Here is an 18,869-nt window from a genome sequence, read left to right as displayed (position 1 = left end):
AACTTTACATGCGTACTTGATATTGTCAAACGTTACATCAGGAAGACGGTACACCTAAAATAGCATTTTTATTTTTATTAAAGCAATCTTTTTGTATCAATATATTGAATATTGTAGATGGTTTTGATGGTTATCGAGTTTACAGGTCGTATGTGGACGTGCTGCACGAACATTTTTAATGTACAGATATACATACGTACATAATAATAATAATAATAATAATAATGTAGACGAGTAACCGTTGCATAGCACGGCGTAACATCGGTACATCAACGCACGTCGGCAGCAGAAAAGTTTTCAAAGACTTTGTACGTTCTTTACGTATCTATGTTGACTCGCATTAAAATGACCGTCGATGCGCGCGCTCTACGTTGAAAAGGATGAGAGGAAATCGACAACTACTTTCTTAAGTTTCGCATCTGTCGCTTCGCTAATAACATTTTCTTTCGCGATCGTAGCAAGAAGATCTTTTTGAGCAGACCTAAAAAAGAATAATATACACATATGTATGTAACGTTCACAAGTACCGACGTCGGCCGTACGGAAACGTGTAAATCACATTTAATATATACCTAATGTGTGCGAGGAATTCTTTTTCAAAGTTGGTGATCTTCGTCGGATCCATTTTGTCAAGATAACCACGCACACCGCAATATATGACTGCTACCTGTTCCTCAATAGCCATAGGTACTGAAAACAGAAATATGTCAGATGTGTAACGCGCGTTCCATCAAGATTCGCGCGTCTGTCTTACCGTATTGTCCCTGTTTGAGAAGTTCCGTTAATCTCACGCCACGATTCAGCAATTGCTGGGTCGAAGCGTCCAAATCCGAACCGAACTGAGCAAAAGCCGCTACTTCGCGATATTGAGCCAATTCCAATTTCATCGAACCGGCAACCTACGTCGTCGCGCGAGTGTCATAAATCGTTGTATTTTACATTAACGTTGTACGAATCTTTTTGCGCTACGTAAATACATCAAAAGCGTGTCGACGATACCTGCTTCATGGCTTTGGTTTGAGCGGCAGATCCGACACGCGACACAGATAAACCGACGTTGATAGCAGGTCGGATACCTTTGTAGAACAATTCGGTTTCCAAAAAGATTTGGCCGTCGGTAATAGAAATAACATTGGTAGGGATGTAAGCTGACACGTCACCAGCTTGCGTCTCAATGACAGGTAAAGCGGTCAACGATCCACCACCTAAACTTTCATTCATTTTGGCAGCTCTTTCGAGCAAACGAGAGTGAAGATAGAATACATCGCCAGGATAGGCCTCGCGACCCGGTGGTCTTCTAAGCAGCAAAGACATTTGCCGATAGGCAACGGCTTGCTTGGACAAGTCGTCGTAAATGATCAAGGCATGTTTTCCATTATCTCTGTAAAATAATCAACCCCACGTGAGTTTGCAGCACGAACGTCGATATATGCGTATCGTTAAACGCGGTTTTAATCTTTACGCATCTACCTGAAGAATTCTCCCATGGCACATCCGGAGTACGGGGCCAAGTACTGGAGCGGAGCCGCATCGGAGGCAGTGGCAGATACAATGATGGTATAATTGATAGCTCCACTGTCCGTTAAACGCTTAACAATTTGGGCAACGGTAGATCTCTTCTGGCCAATAGCGACATAAATGCAATATAATTTCTTTTTCTCTTCCCCGCCATCGTTGAAACGTTTTTGATTAATAATAGTGTCAATGGCAAGAGCAGTTTTTCCAGTTTGCCTGTCTCCGATAATCAATTCACGTTGACCACGACCAATAGGCACCAAGGAATCCACAGCTTTAATTCCAGTTTGCATAGGTTCTCTGACCGATACTCTGTTATCCACAATAGACGTGTGTAATACATGCCGAATATATATCTATATATATATACGCAAGTCTGCGTTTTTTCAAAGAAAGGACACCGCACCGCGTAGTTCAGTCTCCGAGAGACCGAATAAAACGTCCAACTACAACGTACCTGGGGATAATGCCTGGAGCTTTCGTTCCAATACGGAATCTTAATTTATTGTTCAGAGGCCCCCTGCCATCGATCGGCGTACCCAAGGCGTCGACGACACGACCCAACAATTGGTCGCCAACGGGAACGTCGACGATGGCACCGGTACGTTTGACGATATCACCCTCCATAATGTGCCTGTCGTTACCAAATACTACAACACCCACGTTGTCAGGTTCCAAGTTCAACGCCATACCCTTTAAGCCCGAGCTGAATTCTACCATCTCGTCGGCCTGAATGTTCTTCAACCCGTATACACGCGCGATACCATCTCCAATGCTGAGCACTCTGCCAGTCTCTTCGAGATTAGCCTAAAATATATATTATGTTGAAAAATATAAAAAAATATCGCCGAACGTAATAAAAATAAAAATGTTGAAAAACGCATCAACGTTCGTCAAACGATACGTTCGTACCGACGACGTTGTCGCGGCCTACCTGAGGTGCCGAGCCAAGGATACGTTCTTCCAGGATAGCAGAAATTTCTGCCGAGCGGCGGCTGCAGGAAACATGATATTTGCGGGAGGCTACAGCAGTCGCGGGCCACGTAATCTGAAACACGAAAAAATACATATATACGTATAACTGTGGTCAAATGTTCCGCCGAAACTCTTATTACATAACTCGCTTGCTTCAACACGCTTTACATAATACACTGTACATATATCAACGCCACTAGCCGCGCGCGCGAATCGTCGTCGGTTCGCGACTCGGACGGCTTAGTTAATATTTCATCTACAGTCTTGGCGTGACCGAAAACGCCAAGTAAACCGGGATAAACCGGAGCGCAAAGCGGCTCTGACAAAGTGGAGAAACGGTCGACACGTTTCACCAGGCCACCAGGCGTGAGGAGTGCGACACTCGCGGGCCATGGCCGCGGCCGCGAGGGTGTTTAACGAGAAAAAGAGATTCCTCCTATTTACCTGGGCCGTAGTGTTCGGCAGGTGCCTGGCCAAGGATGAGGCTAAACGTAAGGACAAGAGTGCCATTTTCCAGCGGCCAGGCTACGAATCAACGTGAAGACTGAAGACGACCGGTCGACTCGAGATAGCAAGTAGAGCGAGGAGCGAAGAGCGAGGATCGGAAGAACGTCCGTCGTAGTCGTATACACTCGCTACGCGCTGGTTGCTGCGTCTCGTCCGCCCCTCCTCATTGCGAACCCCTTCCCCTTGCTACCCCCGGCCCTGATTCTCGCGTGCGGCCATGCGCCGTGCGCAGCAGGAAGTCGACGGCCATCGATCCATCGATTCGCTTTCAGCTTCAGCAACCTCGCGCTTCCGACTTCCGACACGCTACGCGAACGTTTCCGACATCAGCTTTTCAGCATTTCGTGATCCAAATAATCCAACGTTAACCATCGTTCGGCGTATATATATGAAAACTATTATTTTTCGTACGCATCTCGACGCTGATTCTCGCCACGTCTCGCTGAACGTGCGCGAGTCTGCGCGACACGCGACACGCGACACTGTCGAAGCAGAAGCGAGTTTCCTGTTGCCTCTTGCGCACGACGCGCGCGTTACCGCGGTGCAAAGCGGGAACGTCGAATGCCATATGCAAATGCAAGTGCATTTCGGAAGGATTTTATACGTATATTGTTTGATAAATAATAGAAAAGTGTGTACCGATGTTAACGTGAAAAACGGCGAGTGCGTATATAATAGGGAGAGACGTGTACAACACGTACGCGAAGCAACGAAGCGAGAGTAGCGAGTGTTTTCTCTCCCCATCGGTCTCCAATGACTCCAATCGCGAGCTGTCCGCAGATATTTAATTGTCATTTTCCTAAAGCCGCATCGTAAAATTGTAATCGACAACGAAAAACAAGTAACGTAGAGAGATATATCGGAGTATCTAATATTTTCTATTAAAAAAATTTAGTTGCGTGCGCGATACGTATCGGGTGTCGGGCACATTGCAGTGTCGGGCGGACACTGTGGAGTGCGGAGTGCGGACAGCGAGGCTGAGCGAGGCAGTGCGAGGTGGTGCGGGTGCAAGGTGCAGAAGCGTCAAGAGTGGTCGAAAGAACAAGTGAAGCATCCGTGCTCCGGCGAGTCGCGGGTTGCGGCGAGTCCGGCGCCAAGCCAAGCCAAGCCGCGCCGCACGTAAGCGTCAAGCGCTCCGTTGTTATTGTTGTACGTACATCTCGCGTCTCTTGACGCGTCGCGTGTCGCGCGTCGCGCGTCGCCACACTTCGCCATATCGATTATCCTCGTTTACCGCGTGTGACGTGTGATTGCGGACAGTTTCCTCTTGAAGAAGAAAACAAGCAAACAAACGCGATTTAATGGGAACGAGGAGAGCCTAGACGCCTATAGACGCGTGAAACGAGAAACAATGTCGACGTGTCGACGTCCGTCAGAATTTCACGACTCCCCGTTTCGTCTCGCTCGCGAAAATGAGATTTCGGATATAGCGCAACGTATACTTGAAATTCTAATCTCGAGTAACAAACAACTGCCTATATTGCTGTGATTATGACGTTCAAATGAATGTAAAATGAATAATTTATAACGAGGGACGTGGACGTGTCATAAAGACACGCATTGTACATTATACATTTCATATTAGAGTTGATACATATACGGGATGTGCATGTGTACAACTCGGACACCGACATACGTGTCATTTTAGTGTACGGAAGACTATTATCCGTTTGTGAACGTTCTTTGTCAAAAAGTTGACCGGTGTCCAGCGAGTCCGGACAACATGGACTCTGCAACCGAGCTGGAACACATAGAGAAGCTGGCGAAGGAAGCGGAATGCTTAAAGATACGCTTGGAGGATGAACGACAAAAGTTAAATGATATTACACGTAAATGACGCGCGCTCTATTGTTTGTGACATTTAGAGAACTTTACTTATCAAAATACTATTATTCTTTATTTTTCATATTCCATCATCCTTAACATTTTGTTTTAGTTGCCAGCGTAGCGGACAGGCTTGAAGTAATTACGTGTATAAATGTAAAACCTAGACGTATCCTAAAAGGGCATCAGGCCAAAGTTTTATGTTCCGACTGGTCTCCCGATAAGCGTCATATTGTTTCTTCTTCACAGGTAAATCTTTTTCTCAAGTATTTTATTTTACATGTTACATAAAATATACTATATATATATATATATATGTATATTACTTTTACTTTTAGGATGGAAGAATGATCATATGGGATGCCTTTACTACAAATAAAGAACATGCCGTCAGTATGCCGACCAGATGGGTGATGGCGTGTGCTTATGGCCCTAGCGGCACTTTAGTTGCATGCGGGTACATATTACGTGTACGGGATTACGACAACGTTACTATAAAAGCCAGAGAGACGCGTTAAGCCAGAGCGTTGCGATAAATCTCCGTTATACGTATCTTTTTTTTATTATCGCTATTATTAATGTTGCAGAGGTCTGGATAATAAAGTTACGGTGTATCCGTTAAGTCTGGAGGATGATGTCGCGGTTCACAAGAAGACCGTTGGGACGCATACGTCGTACATGTCGTGCTGCGCGTTTCCCAACAGTGATCAGCAGATTTTAACTGGCAGTGGAGACAGCACGTGCGGTTTGTGGGACGTAGAAAGCGGGCAATTGTTACAGAGTTTTCAAGGACACTCCAGCGACGTCATGTCTATCGATCTAGCGCCGAGTGAAACTGGAAACACGTTTGTATCCGGTGGTTGTGACAAACTGGTCTTGATTTGGGATATGCGCAGTGGCCAGTGCGTGCAAAGTTTTGAAGGGCACCGATCTGACGTTAATTCGGTATGTAACGTCTAACGTGTATATTTTTTCACATCTCGCGTCATGCTACTGATGCGTGAAAAGTAATTATTATATATCGTTACGCGATATATATTTTATATTACTTGATTTCATCTCGCGGTATATAATATTTTATATGATATTATATTCGTCGTGCACGCAGGTAAGATTTCATCCAGGCGGCGATGCAGTAGCGACAGGTTCGGACGATGCTACTTGTCGTTTGTTCGATCTGCGTGCCGATAGAGAAGTCGCGGTATACGCGAAAGAAAGTATAATATTCGGAGCAAACGCGGTTGACCTCAGTGTAAGCGGCCGCTTGCTCTTCGCTGGATATAACGATTATACGGTGAATGTGTGGGATACTTTAAAGTGCCAACGAGTGGCACTATTATATGGGCATGAAAACCGAGTTTCGTGTCTAAGGGTTTCTCCGGACGGTACTGCCCTGTCTACCGGAAGCTGGGACGCGACTTTACGAGTTTGGGCTTAGCTTCATCGTTACCCGTACTCTCTTAAACTTGTTGACATATGAGATGTGAGATACTCTCTTGTTAGGCAACACATAGATAATATTTATTTTTTTTTCTATTTATTTAGATTATTTAGAACGTCTTGTTTTCATAATATCAAACGTATGTATGATGCGTTAACGTGTTGTGCAATCGCGAGCAAGCGTGCTTATTGTCACGCATAATGTAACGTAACGTGTAATGTGATGTAACATTAAAAAAGTTGCATATATATATATGTGTGTGTATTAGGCTGGTCCTAATTTACAGAAAACTTTTAGTGAATATATATAATAATTCTTAGCGGAGCCACAATATGTATGCCACAAAAAATTAAAATTTCATAAATCCAACGTGTGTAAACATTGCTTTGTTTATAAAGATTGTTGGGTGAAGTTGCTGCGTGTACATTCATAAATCTTGTTATTATTTAGTTATATCATATTCTATTTTTATGCTTAAAATAAAATGTACGTGTTTAGATATTAAAAGATCGACTTGTGTGTCAGTAAATGGGGAAAGCACCCCCATTACAAAAGCACGCAAGACCTGACCCACTTGCGCTTTTCTGGAAATTAACAATCCTAGCAATAAGATGTTTACTACGTTTACGCGAGCTTTACTTCTGTAGTAAACGGGCGTTTATTGTAGTAAAGGCCTTCACACATAAAAATCGCGTAAGGACGTAAAACGTAAGCGTAAAAAAATCGACCAATCCCACGCGAGTATTGTACTGTCCGTACGCCGAATAGGGGAAAATACTCGCGTGGGATTGATCGATTTTCTTACGCTTACGTTTTACGCCTTACGGCATTTTATGTGTGAAGGCCTTCTTGCGATACGTTACTCCGCGTAAACGAGTGATATCGCGTAAGTTACTACAGAAGTAAGGCTGAGTTTCCACTGAGCGCGTCACGCGTCGCGTCGTCCGAGTTGAACCACGCAATACATCCCGTTTCGATCCCGTCACAAGAATGTAATGAAATGGGATGTTTTGCGTGGTTAACTTGTGACGACGCGACGCGTGACGCGCTCAGTGGAAACTCAGCCTAACGCTCGCGCAAACGTAGTACTATGGGTGCGTTCGGGGAGCGCGCTATTATTTGCTTAAGGCCTGGACACACGACGCGACGGAAAACGTAAGACGTAAATCGTAAAGAAATCCACCACGCAGAGTCGATTATTCCTCTCTTTAAGAGGGAAGAAGAGGGGAATAGTCGACTCTGCGTAGTGGATTTCCTTAAGGTAAAATTTCATGGGCAGTGAAAAGCAGCAGCAGATCGTACTGATTGGCTACAAAATAGAGAAGTTCTAGATACTCGAGAACTTCTCTATTTTGTAGCCAATCAGTACGATCTGCTGCTGCTTTTCACTGCTCATGAAATTTTACCTTTACGATTTACGTCTTACGTCTTCCGTCGCGTCGTGTGTCCAGGCCTTTATTTTATCCTTGTTTTACGCCTGATGAGCGATAAAGATAGAATGATGCAATAGCGCTAATAGCGCGCTCCCCGAACGTGGCCTATATGTTCCGAGTGCAAAAGCCAGTAAATTTGTCCAGAAGAGAAAACAACAACGATTATTGCCTAAAATGCACAATTTTATTTGTATATGTTCGTCAGTGGTTGTTTAATATTCTTTGTACGTGAATTTTCTTTCCATTTGTCCTTATCTGTTTTTTTTTTAACGCTCACGTATATATCTCGAGTCATCTTTTATTTCAAGTGCTGTTCCCAAGTGCAACATATAACGCAGATTTTTAAGAACAGACTCAAGGTCTGAAACAGCTGGCTATCTCTATTCCGTGTTGTGGCGACGTCGGCGACGTTCATTGTCAGTAAATTTTTCGTTGTTCTTTGTGGTGACTGATGGCACATGTTTGATACACGTAAGTGCCGCGAACCTGACTTGGCACTTTGTATTTAATTACGTGTTATTAAAAAAGAAAATCTTGCATTAATTCAATATACCTTATAGGTATAACGTCGTGACAAGTTGCGCAGCTACGAGGAATAAACATGCCTCAATATACAAGTATGTGTTTGAATATCTTTTAGTGTCTCTAACCTATAAGTTTACATTCATATTTAATGATCGAAATAAGCAAGTAGTATTATAATTTTTAGCTATATATATAGAGCTAAAAAATATTTGTTAATATTGAAAATAAATAATCTAAATAATCTAAATTAATTCTAAAAATTATTATGAGGAATATAATCTGAACGGCATATAGCTGCTTGGCAAAACAATGTAACAAAATATCTAATCGTTAATTTATACAAACAACTCTCTAATTAACGTAACTTAAACTTCAATTTAGGCTACGCTGTGCGTTACGTTTGTTTCATTTACATACGATGTTATTTATTTATTATAGGTATTGTGTTATCAGCTTAAACTTTTAATTTATTTTTTTACGGAGAGTTTACAAGAATTATATTCCAGCTGTATTTATCTATGATACGTTATCATATTTCTGCACGTTTTGTTCATTTTTTACTCATGACGTATTTCAATGTGTTTCAGTTAAAGTTAAATGGGGCAAAGAGCTTTTTTCTAATGTAGAAGTTAATACCGAAGAAGATCCAATATTATTTAAGGCACAGCTCTTTGCGTTGACTGGGGTTCAACCGGAAAGACAAAAAGTTATGCTCAAAGGAATGACACTCAAGGACGATGACTGGGGCAATCTAAAACTTAAAGATGTAACGATATCCAAATACGTGTTCTAGTTGGCTTGGCTGGTTTAGTATATAATGTTTAAAAGATGGTGTACGTGCGTGTTGATTGTCGTAGGGTGTCACGATACTTATGATGGGTTCCAAGGAGGAAGATGTACCTATAGAACCAATAGAAAAGCCAGTGTTCTTGGAAGATATGAATGAAGCTGAATTGGCTACTGCTTTAGATTTACCATCAGGTTTACTCAATCTCGGCAACACGTGTTATCTAAATGCGACTGTACAATGTTTAAAAACCGTACCGGAATTACGAGAAGCTTTGAAGATTTTCTCAGGAGGTTGGACGACAGGCGCAAGTTTATCGATAACTGCACAAAGTATAACCGCGTCGTTGAGAGATCTGTACGATAACATGGACAAGGGAACAGCTAGAGCACCGCTTGTTTTGCTTCAAATGCTACATTTGGCCTTTCCAAGATTTGCAGAAAAAACCGAACAGGGGGTATTTCAGCAACAAGACGCAAATGAATGTTGGACAGAGTTAATTAGGATGTTGCAACAAAAGTTACCCGCAAAGGTTATTAGATATATGATATGTACCAACAATTTTTTAACGTACCTCGTCACTTGCGTATTTGTACGTGTGCATATATTAAATCATTATTGAAAGCCGTGTATACTTGCAGAACACGCCAGATGTATCGGAAGATGTTAGTAAAGCCTCTAAACCAAGATCATTTATCGAACAATACTTTGGAGGTATCGTTGATTATGAATTGAAGTGTACCGAATCCGAGGATGAGCCAGCCACTATTGGAAGAGAAGAATTCTTACAATTGAGTTGTTTTATTTCAACTGATGTTAAGCATATGTATTTTGGACTTAGGAATAAGATGCAGGAGCAAATTACAAAAATGTCTCCGACGCTTGGAAGAAATGCTACTTATACAAAAACGGTATATATATTTTTTAATTATACATATAATTTTATACATAATATATATATTATATACGTGTATATTGCGCTCTCTTTTTCAGTCAAAAATTAGCAGGCTACCAGCATATTTAACCATTCAATTTGTACGGTTTTATTACAAAGAGAAAGAAGCGATTAACGCAAAAATCTTGAAAGACGTTAAATTTCCCTTGGAATTTGATGCTTTTGAGTTATGTAGTTCCGAACTTCAAAACAAACTTGTACCAATGCGTGAAAAGTTTAAAGAATACGAAGATACTCTGGTAGAGGAATCTTGTAACGCAAAAACTAAGGATAAAGGAGATGGCGCAAAAACAGAAATGATAAAAGAACCATTCTGGTTTAAGGATGGTAAGAGAATAAAAAAAAACACACGTCGATATATAATTATCCATGGTCCAAAAATTCAATATGTACTGAACTTGTCGTGTTACGCATATTATAGATTTGGGATCAAATAATAGTGGCTATTATAAATTACAAGCGGTTCTAACGCATCGAGGACGTTCCAGCAGCAGTGGTCATTATGTCGGTTGGATTCGACAGAAAGGTGATACGTGGATGAAGTGCGACGATGATGTTGTCACGGCCGTTACCAGCGAAGAAGTTTTAAAACTCAGCGGAGGCGGTGATTGGCATTGCGCATACGTTCTTTTGTATGGCCCTAGAATTTTGGAAGTGGAAGTGAAGGATACGAAAGACGATCCAGTTAATACAAACAGTGCTAAAGCTTAACTGATAAACACGTGCTTTAAATTATGCTAGACAAGAACGTGCTTGGGTTGCTAGCTCTATACAAATACTTGTTTGTTCTTGTACCAATTAATATAACAGCGCAAACACATTAAAAAGCATTATTATTATCATCACGTGCTACAATATACATATAGTATTTGGAATAATACGTTCGTCATATATGGAAATCAACTTTTATTACCTACAGTAATTTTTTTGCTTGAATATGAGATAAAGACGAATACGCACGTGAAATATATATATAATTGCATACACATGATTCGAATACACAGACAATAAGAAATAAAGAGTTGTGTAATTTATTGTCCGTTTATATATTAATGCTAATATGTATTTTTTTTTTTTTTTTTTTTTTTTTTTACATTCGAGACGTAAACGAAAGACCGTACTACGCTATAAAAGCTGTACATTTTAATGAGAAGTATAAGGATAAAATGCTCTTTTATAATTACATGGCGACGTGAGACATTATTTTTAATGAGTTATAGGCCGGTATTCAATGCCGAATAGTTTTTTTACGTGTCCCCGCCGCGCCGTCCTGGAAACCGCGGCTATTGGATAAGAACTTCCGGAATCTCTCTAGTGTTTCGGCTCTCGACTTTCGGCGCCGTGCGCATGCGGCATGTGAGATTTTGGGTCTGTTCGCGTTGCTTGCACTTTTTGCACTCAGCATCTTCGCTTTCTCTCACTCCAACGGCCGAATATATCGTTATTTCCGTTCAAGTGCAAAAATGTTTGGGGATTTCAAGCAACGCGAACAAACCTATTTACTCGTCATTTAGGTTAGAATAGGTGGCGAATCATCAACTGTTTTCATTAAGGTTATATTGACGTGAATCAAGTGTTTATATGTATATATGTACTTGTACAAGTATAATGATGAAATTTTCTTATTAATTTTCCTTATCGTGCATACCAGCAGTTTATGTATTAATTATTGTCGTGTAACATATGCCGTGTTTACTCGTGTAACGATGGAGAAGGAGAGGTGCGTAGAGAATGTTAACAAATTTTTAATAGATAAAACTTAAAAAAATGCTCAATCTATTTGATTAAAATGTTGTACTTTTGTATGGGAAAAATGTATCGAGGGTAAAACGTGTAGAATTTTATCTAATTAAATATTTTTATCGTTTGACGTTATTCTTTAGGTTAAAGTTTCTATGAGTTAATAACGTGACCATGACGTGGAAATTATTTCAACTCTGAATAAATATAAATGTGTATATAAATATATATAGTTTGATAAATATTTAGGATACTGGGATCTTACATACATATCTCAGATTTCTTAGCCTTAAAACATTATTTATATTACGTTGGATTAAAAATGTTTCAACGCTGTTAAAAATATACTTGGTTATTATTTCTTTTATGATATCGTGAGTGACTATATTATTTTAATTTTTTAAACCTTGTTTCAGAACAAAAGAAAGCAATCTATCAAATATATTTTGATGAAAATGTGTAAGAAACCACTCTAATTTCCAAGTATTTATTTACAGATTTACAATGCTTCTTTTGGAACCGGGAGAAATATTTTTTGAAGATTACAGCGTTCGGATGAGAAGGCTAGAGGCTCCATTTTCCAAAGATGAAAAGTGGATGGATGGGAGATTAAAATTATGTTCCAAATCTTTAGTATTTGTAAATAAAGATATTAACCGGCCATTAAACAAGATTCAACTCAAAGAAACCACATCGATTGAGCAATGTACATTGAACGACGATATAGCGAGGTAGGTATATATTTTGGACAGGCGTAGAAATGCAGCAGAGAGGAAACGTGCACGGAATAGAGGGAATAAAAACAATCAAGTTTTTAATTTTTTTATATTTTGATATTGTTATATATACACGTGTTTCGTCGTATGTGCATTTGACGTTGTTGCAGTAATATGCTGTCAATAGAGTGTAAACAACATGTGGAAATGTTGGAGAAAAATATATTAGCGCCGTACAGATTTATACATCAGACTACTATATTCCACTTCTGCTTCAATTATGCGAAAGTAGAAGATTGCCTTTCGCAGATCCTGCAATTGCATAGGGCAGCGAGTTTAGTAACTGTAGAACAAAATGCTATGGTAATATTCTTTTATTCCGTAGGTATTTCCAGAGACGTATAGCAAACATTAACGTCATTTTAATGAGATGTTTTTACGTTTTTCAAGATTATGGCTATTGTACACTCTAGACAGTCACGTGTATCTTTTGATACATCATGGCTTGAGGATCTATATGAACAAGCGGTCTTGGAGACACAGGCAACGAAAGTATTGCCGCTTGTAATAAATCCAGGCAGGGTATTGTTGACCAACTCGAGAATCTACTTTCAACCTTATAATAATATGGATCAGGTATACGTTATATTTATACGTTCATATCGTGGCACGAGCAGAATTTTTCATTCTTTTTTCGTACAGTATGAAGAGAGAAAGTGTTATTGTGCGTTAATTATATAGCACTATTTGATTTTTAGCATCCTGTCCTTAAGATCCAACTGAAAGATATACGGAATATTATAAAAAGGAGATTTTTGTTGCGACAAGTGGTAAATACTTCATATTATCTAATGTTCTACCATAACATATTCTATTTTAATAAACGTCCATTATATAAAGAGAAGCTGCATCGATAATTCATTTGCAGGGTCTTGAAATTAAATGGATGCGACAAACTGATAGCAAGATTGAACATTTATTTTTATCGTTTCAAAATCAAGATGGCAGAGACAAGCTATATGAAAATTTACTTTTACAATCGGCGGTTTCTCTTGAGACTGTGCCACAAAATCAAATGACAATGAGATGGCAAAATGGATATTTATCGAATTATGATTACATTTTATATGTAAATAGGTACGTATTAAGGCTTTAAAATTACGTGTTATAGAAAAACGTATGTGAAGGAATATATTTAAATTATATCATATTGTATGTTTTAGTTTGGCAGATAGAACTTTTCATGATTTAACACAATATCCAGTGTTGCCTTGGATTATACAAGACTATACTTCTGCGACGTTAGACTTGAATGATATTAATGTTTATAGAGATCTTTCAAAACCTATTGGCGCATTAAATCCTACTCGTCTAGAAAGATTAAAAGTATGCATATTAGATTCCACGTACATATTCATAACATATGATAGACATGATACTTGTATGACGTACACGCATCGAGAACGTTAGATTCTTAACGCTCAAGTATTTCTTAAATTAAGATAAACTCGAGTTTAAGTAAATCTATAATTCTGCAAATACCAACATTTTTATATTTAGTCACGTTTCCATGCCATTATTTTGTGCTTTAGTTCTCATTATTTTGTTATGGAATCTGTTAAAAAAACCATCATTTTTTTCATATATCTGTATGTTGTAGGAACGATATTCGGAAATGTCTGATCCAAAGTTTTTATATGGTTCTCATTATAGTGCACCAGGTTTTGTACTGTTTTACTTGGTACGAAAATACCCTCAGTATATGCTCTGCCTTCAAAACGGAAGATTTGATCATCCAGATAGAATGTTCAACAGGTATGTGTATATACTTGCGTGTTTTCCATTCAACTCTTTGATATTTATTTGCTTCGAGATATTAACAAATCGTAATGACGATGCATCGTTCGGCATATATGAAGAAAAAAATTATGCTAGAGAAACTGTAACGTCACGGAAAATCACGTACACCGTTATCTCATAAGAAAAGGCAGAATAATAATAATAAATGCTTCAAATATTGCAAAAGTACAACTCTGTCAAATGTGCAGAAACGATTTCATGTTTCACTTTTACCAACAAAAAACCAAACAGTATAGCCGACGTGTGGAAAAATGTTTTGGTGAACATGTCTGACTTTAAAGAACTGATACCGGAGTTTTATGACACGAGCAATGGTGGTGACTTTCTAGTGAATAATTATGGCATCGACTTTGGCTCGCGGCACGACGGTACGAAAATAGGCGATGTACAGCTACCTCCTTGGGCAAAAGGTAATGAGAGATGTTTGTAATTTTACGTTCACGTATTATATTAGAGTTGCTTATGTTAACGAACAATCATTCGTGGTCATATTTATCAAGTCAGATAAAACTTCCTATTCTATTAGGAAATACTTTCGTCGCTATTAGTATTCTTGTAGTATTCCTCGTGGCAAACTCTAATAAAGTCTCCACGTATTCCAACGTATTTATGTGCGTACGTATATATGTATAATATAATATATATGCTAGAAATATATTTAGTATCTAGGATAAAAAGTTTTATTTATGATTGTAAAACGTAATATTAATATTGTTATATACTTCAGGACCAGCCGATTTTGTGCAACGATTAAGAAATGCCTTGGAAAGCGCGTACGTTTCTCAAAATCTTCATCATTGGATTGACTTAATATTTGGATATAAACAAAGAGGAGTTGAAGCTGACAAGGCTGACAACGGTAAGAATTTTTTACAGTATAGTACGAGTAAAATTAAAATATTAACTTAAAACATCATTAAAAAATACATAGTACAGCGTGCGTTGTTTCTCAAGCATCTATAATATATTTCGGTTTTCTTATTGCAGTATTCTTCCATTTGTGTTACGAAGGAGCAGTAGATTTAGATACTATACGAGATATAAATGACAGACATGGGCTCGAGGTACAAATTATGGAGTTTGGTCAGATACCAAAACAAGTCTTCACTCTACCTCATCCCAAACGTTTGACGTCAGCTCCAAATTTATTATACAGCGAAACATTATTGAATACCTCGCCAGAATCAATAACTTCGGGTATTGTGTCTTTCATACTTCTTTCCTGGCGTAATGTAACTTATTAAATACGCTCGTTTTAATTTTCTAGGCAACGCATGTGTAAAAGAAAAATTATTTTATTTTACCGAACTAATAGTGTTTCAAGCACACAAAGACGGCGTCACCAGTATTGTACGAAAAAATACAACGAGTAATGAAATTATATCAGTGGGGCAAGACGGAACGCTTAAATTGTATAACATAAGTGAGAAGAAACTGACACGTAGCGTTACCTTGTCCCCATTGTCACTGTCATCTTGTATCTCGTATTATACGCTATCGCAACGTAACATTCTTGTAGCAGGTTCATGGGACAATACCTTGTAAATATGACAGTGATTAGATTTTCTATAAAATTACATCAAGGATGAGTTTTATATACAATATATATATATATATATATATATATATATATATTATTATTATTATTATTATTATTATTATTATTATATTATTATTATGCGAATCACGTCCATGTAGTCTTGCAAACCTTAAACTGTATTTTTTTAAGGATATTTTATGACATCGAATTTGGCAGAGTAATTGATGTCCTGCAAGGACACGAAGATGCTGTGTCGTGTCTAGTGTGGAGTTCTACTCATCGAGTGATTATATCTGGATCATGGGATTGCACTGCAAAAGTTTGGCATGAATACACTTCTGGGTCAAAAATTAAACCAGCCGAGTGTTTCATCGCGCAATTAGATCATGACTCTAAAGTAACTTGTATTAATATATCGAGGTAAGGTCGCGCTTTTATATATGTTATTGTAGCGCAATAAATACTTAAAGAATAAGAACCATACTTCCCAAATAACAACGTAATATCTGCTTAATAATAATAATATTTATTTATTTATTTATTTTTGTGTATAAATTGAATAACGTTTTGTACTGATTACAGAGACGACAGTATGTTGGTATCTGGTACAGAAGATGGCGAAATGTGTTTATGGAGCATGAATAATTACAATTTACAATCCACTATTAAAGGTAAATATATTTTTTCTTCATCTTCAAGCTACCATTAAAATTGTAAAAAATGGTCATGTTAATTAGTTGTGTGCACATGGACAAAAAATTGCAACAAGATAGAAATTTAACAAATCTTACATCTTTATTTATTTAATCATTTGTAGGCTTTAATTATAAAACGAATCAAGAATACTATTATTTATTAATATCTGTTGATTGTTTGTTGTCTAAAGGTCATACATGCAGAGTAAACGCGATAACGTTCGATAAACAATGCAGCAGCATAATATCATGTGCGGAAGACAAAGTATTAAATATTATCGATGTTCGAACAAGTACCCAGATATATTCCGTCACGTTAGAAAGCGAACCATTAACATTAACGTGGATGGGAACGTTTTTGCTGATAGGTGATAACGACGGAAATCTTAATATATGGAATCATCAAGGAGCTGTATTCATTCCGCAAATACATTGTCACGATGGTACGTTATTATTATATTGCCCATCACTATGGTATGGCAGATTTATTTAAAATACGCGGTTCGTCTCATAGTAAAAACAGTTTTAATATATTATAAATTTATTTTATAACAACTGTATTTTATTTCTTTTTATATTTTGTAATAGATGTTATATGCACGAAATTAATTATTGACGCATACAACATACATCTTTTCAGGACCGCTTTGCGCTTTAGCTGTAGCCGCTGATAATAATTTAATGATAACAGGCGGAAAAGACAGAAAAGTCATCGTATGGGAATGTCATACGCACTGACACAGTATTACAAATGTGTACTATCAATGTACAGGAAAGCGTTATTGTAAATAGAATTTAGACCTAACACAATATTTTTATTACTTGTTTGTTATATAGAATAGGATACTAAAATCTGTACATAACATAAAATAGCACAGAGTGATCTGAAAAAAGTGTCAAAAGATTTAGAAGCATATAAGTGCTTATAAAAAGAAAATATCCGCAATAGTAATATATACTATATACTCACAAATTATTCGCGTCGTTTTTAAGGTGCCCCCCGTATTAGATTTTTAACATGTATCACATGATCATGTATTCTGAATTGCTGAATCATGTGTGGTTTATATCCGAGGAAAACAAAAGATTTCTCTTTTTAAATTATACATTTTTCAACTTTCTTCTTTTTTTTATGCATAAAATTATATTTGTTATACAAATATAAACTTATATATTGAATGTAAAAAAAATAAAGTTGAATGTGTTAGATTTATAATATTCCTTTAATGGAAAATCACGTTTAACACTAATATTAAAATTTTGATGTACGTTATATAATATATATTGTATATATACATATAGTGATATGTAATGTTACATTTTACTTTTTCTTAGTGGAATATTATCCTCGACTATGCATCAGTCTTTCTACCTTGACAAAAAAATAAATACGTTCGTATTGTAATAAGCTATTGTAATATCATTGTATTTAATACAGTCGTCAACTCGTAAGAGTTTATGTTGCAAAATGGATAGTACTTAAAATGCGAGTGAATATGCAACTGAATATTAAATATACACATTTTTATACACAGCATAAAAATTTGTACGTGTATGTGTATGTGTGTGTGCGCGTGCGCGCGCGCGTGCGTGCATACAGATTAATGCATATTACACAGAATAAAAAATTAAAATAGATCAAGTTACATTTATACACCGTTTGTATACGTGCTGTGTAAACAAAAATTAAATTTTGCGTGCAGCATTCATAAAATGTACGCTAATTAAAATTTTAAAAGAATTAATTAATTAAATTGACCATTTTATATTGTACAATATCAATATTATTCATAAAATTAATAGATGGTTTTGGACTCATATACAATATCTTATATTAATTTCACAAGAATCTCTCAAAGTGACTAGCGTGTATGCCAGAAATAAATGCTATATAAAAATACTGAAGTGTAAAATGATTCATTATTATATTCCTATAGATAACAATGACTAGTATTGTATAAAACATTGCAAATCAAACAGGAACCTTGAACTTTTGTTTCTATATATGGTATTTTAACACTTTGTAGAATGTTCGTTACTGATTTATATTTACAAGAACGTTGTGCAGACGCGACGTTACGTCAAACGTTCGAGATAATCGAAGTAACATACATATGAAATCATCATAATGTATGAAAGTGTAACACGTTCAACAACTAAAAATATTTGTGGAAGCTTGTACTTTGGGAAGCTCTTGAACTTTTCTGATTACTTTCTTTTTCTTATATCTATTTCTAGAATTACATTAACTCTGAAGAGTGCTATATCTACGTTGTTTATACATTTCAAGTATTACTTATTTTATATCGCATTAAGATAACTACGCAACAATCACTTTCACAATCACAACTAAGTT

General features: G+C 37.4%; 4 protein-coding genes across 6 annotated transcripts; 3 read left to right on the top strand and 1 right to left on the bottom strand.

The window, feature by feature from the left end:
• Positions 1–149: 149 nt before the first annotated feature.
• On the bottom strand, positions 150–3,163 carry Blw (ATP synthase subunit alpha blw, mitochondrial). Its single transcript, XM_077400902.1, has 8 exons — positions 2,935–3,163; positions 2,450–2,563; positions 1,973–2,322; positions 1,471–1,827; positions 1,000–1,381; positions 755–899; positions 573–690; positions 150–481 (listed from the first exon to the last, which is right to left on the bottom strand). The coding sequence occupies exons 1-8, from the start codon at positions 2,998–3,000 to the stop codon at positions 367–369; spliced, it is 1,647 nt and encodes a 548-aa protein (XP_077257028.1). The 5' UTR covers positions 3,001–3,163; the 3' UTR covers positions 150–366.
• Positions 3,164–3,231: 68 nt separating this feature from the next.
• Gbeta5 (guanine nucleotide-binding protein subunit beta-5) lies at positions 3,232–6,512 on the top strand. 2 transcript variants are annotated; one of them, XM_077400915.1, is made up of 6 exons: positions 3,232–4,116; positions 4,646–4,826; positions 4,934–5,070; positions 5,160–5,278; positions 5,409–5,766; positions 5,930–6,512. In XM_077400915.1, the coding sequence occupies exons 2-6, from the start codon at positions 4,721–4,723 to the stop codon at positions 6,257–6,259; spliced, it is 1,050 nt and encodes a 349-aa protein (XP_077257041.1). In that variant the 5' UTR covers positions 3,232–4,116; positions 4,646–4,720; the 3' UTR covers positions 6,260–6,512. The 2 variants fall into 2 exon arrangements, with proteins under 2 accessions (XP_077257041.1, XP_077257042.1); XM_077400916.1 differs by having other exon boundaries at positions 3,232–4,809.
• Positions 6,513–8,071: 1,559 nt separating this feature from the next.
• Positions 8,072–10,804, top strand: Usp14 (ubiquitin specific protease 14). The gene is made up of 7 exons (XM_077400611.1): positions 8,072–8,166; positions 8,256–8,312; positions 8,808–8,986; positions 9,078–9,539; positions 9,649–9,918; positions 10,001–10,289; positions 10,384–10,804. Exons 2-7 carry the CDS (start codon positions 8,297–8,299, stop codon positions 10,671–10,673), a joined length of 1,506 nt encoding a protein of 501 aa, XP_077256737.1. The 5' UTR covers positions 8,072–8,166; positions 8,256–8,296; the 3' UTR covers positions 10,674–10,804.
• A 328-nt stretch (positions 10,805–11,132) lies between these two features.
• LOC143894402 (protein FAN) lies at positions 11,133–17,390 on the top strand. 2 transcript variants are annotated; one of them, XM_077400603.1, is made up of 16 exons: positions 11,133–11,682; positions 12,200–12,433; positions 12,589–12,781; positions 12,869–13,054; positions 13,177–13,248; positions 13,347–13,555; positions 13,642–13,804; positions 14,079–14,233; positions 14,510–14,688; positions 15,006–15,137; positions 15,266–15,475; positions 15,546–15,819; positions 16,008–16,238; positions 16,401–16,489; positions 16,705–16,956; positions 17,154–17,390. In XM_077400603.1, exons 1-16 carry the CDS (start codon positions 11,552–11,554, stop codon positions 17,249–17,251), a joined length of 2,808 nt encoding a protein of 935 aa, XP_077256729.1. In that variant the 5' UTR covers positions 11,133–11,551; the 3' UTR covers positions 17,252–17,390. The 2 variants fall into 2 exon arrangements, with proteins under 2 accessions (XP_077256729.1, XP_077256730.1); XM_077400604.1 differs by lacking the exon at positions 11,133–11,682 and adding an exon at positions 11,941–12,076.
• Positions 17,391–18,869: the final 1,479 nt, after the last annotated feature.

Source organism: Temnothorax americanus, unplaced genomic scaffold (assembly GCF_048541705.1).
Source record: "Temnothorax americanus isolate GAGA-0224 unplaced genomic scaffold, ASM4854170v1 Scaffold14, whole genome shotgun sequence".
Classification (NCBI taxonomy): domain Eukaryota; kingdom Metazoa; phylum Arthropoda; class Insecta; order Hymenoptera; family Formicidae; genus Temnothorax; species Temnothorax americanus.
This window is presented reverse-complemented; position numbering and strand designations above follow the sequence as displayed.

What these genes read in the sequence shown, in the direction of transcription:
- Usp14 (XM_077400611.1), top strand. An exon ending in GCAATCTAAAACTTAAAGAT is followed by an intron (nt 8,987 to 9,077) that starts GTAACGATATCC and finishes TGATTGTCGTAG; the next exon opens with GGTGTCACGATACTTATGAT. An exon ending in ACCATTCTGGTTTAAGGATG is followed by an intron (nt 10,290 to 10,383) that starts GTAAGAGAATAA and finishes CGCATATTATAG; the next exon opens with ATTTGGGATCAAATAATAGT.
- Blw (XM_077400902.1), bottom strand. Translation starts at nt 3,000, where the DNA reads ATGGCACTCTTGTCCTTACGTTTAGCCTCATCCTTGGCCAGGCACCTG. An exon ending in GCCATGGGAGAATTCTTCAG is followed by an intron (nt 1,382 to 1,470) that starts GTAGATGCGTAA and finishes ATTATTTTACAG; the next exon opens with AGATAATGGAAAACATGCCT. An exon ending in GAATTCCTCGCACACATTAG is followed by an intron (nt 482 to 572) that starts GTATATATTAAA and finishes ATTCTTTTTTAG; the next exon opens with GTCTGCTCAAAAAGATCTTC.
- Gbeta5 (XM_077400915.1), top strand. Translation starts at nt 4,721, where the DNA reads ATGGACTCTGCAACCGAGCTGGAACACATAGAGAAGCTGGCGAAGGAA. An exon ending in GGCACTTTAGTTGCATGCGG is followed by an intron (nt 5,279 to 5,408) that starts GTACATATTACG and finishes TTAATGTTGCAG; the next exon opens with AGGTCTGGATAATAAAGTTA. An exon ending in ACCGATCTGACGTTAATTCG is followed by an intron (nt 5,767 to 5,929) that starts GTATGTAACGTC and finishes TCGTGCACGCAG; the next exon opens with GTAAGATTTCATCCAGGCGG.
- LOC143894402 (XM_077400603.1), top strand. Translation starts at nt 11,552, where the DNA reads ATGTACTTGTACAAGTATAATGATGAAATTTTCTTATTAATTTTCCTT. An exon ending in CTGTAGAACAAAATGCTATG is followed by an intron (nt 12,782 to 12,868) that starts GTAATATTCTTT and finishes ACGTTTTTCAAG; the next exon opens with ATTATGGCTATTGTACACTC. An exon ending in GCCAGAATCAATAACTTCGG is followed by an intron (nt 15,476 to 15,545) that starts GTATTGTGTCTT and finishes TTAATTTTCTAG; the next exon opens with GCAACGCATGTGTAAAAGAA.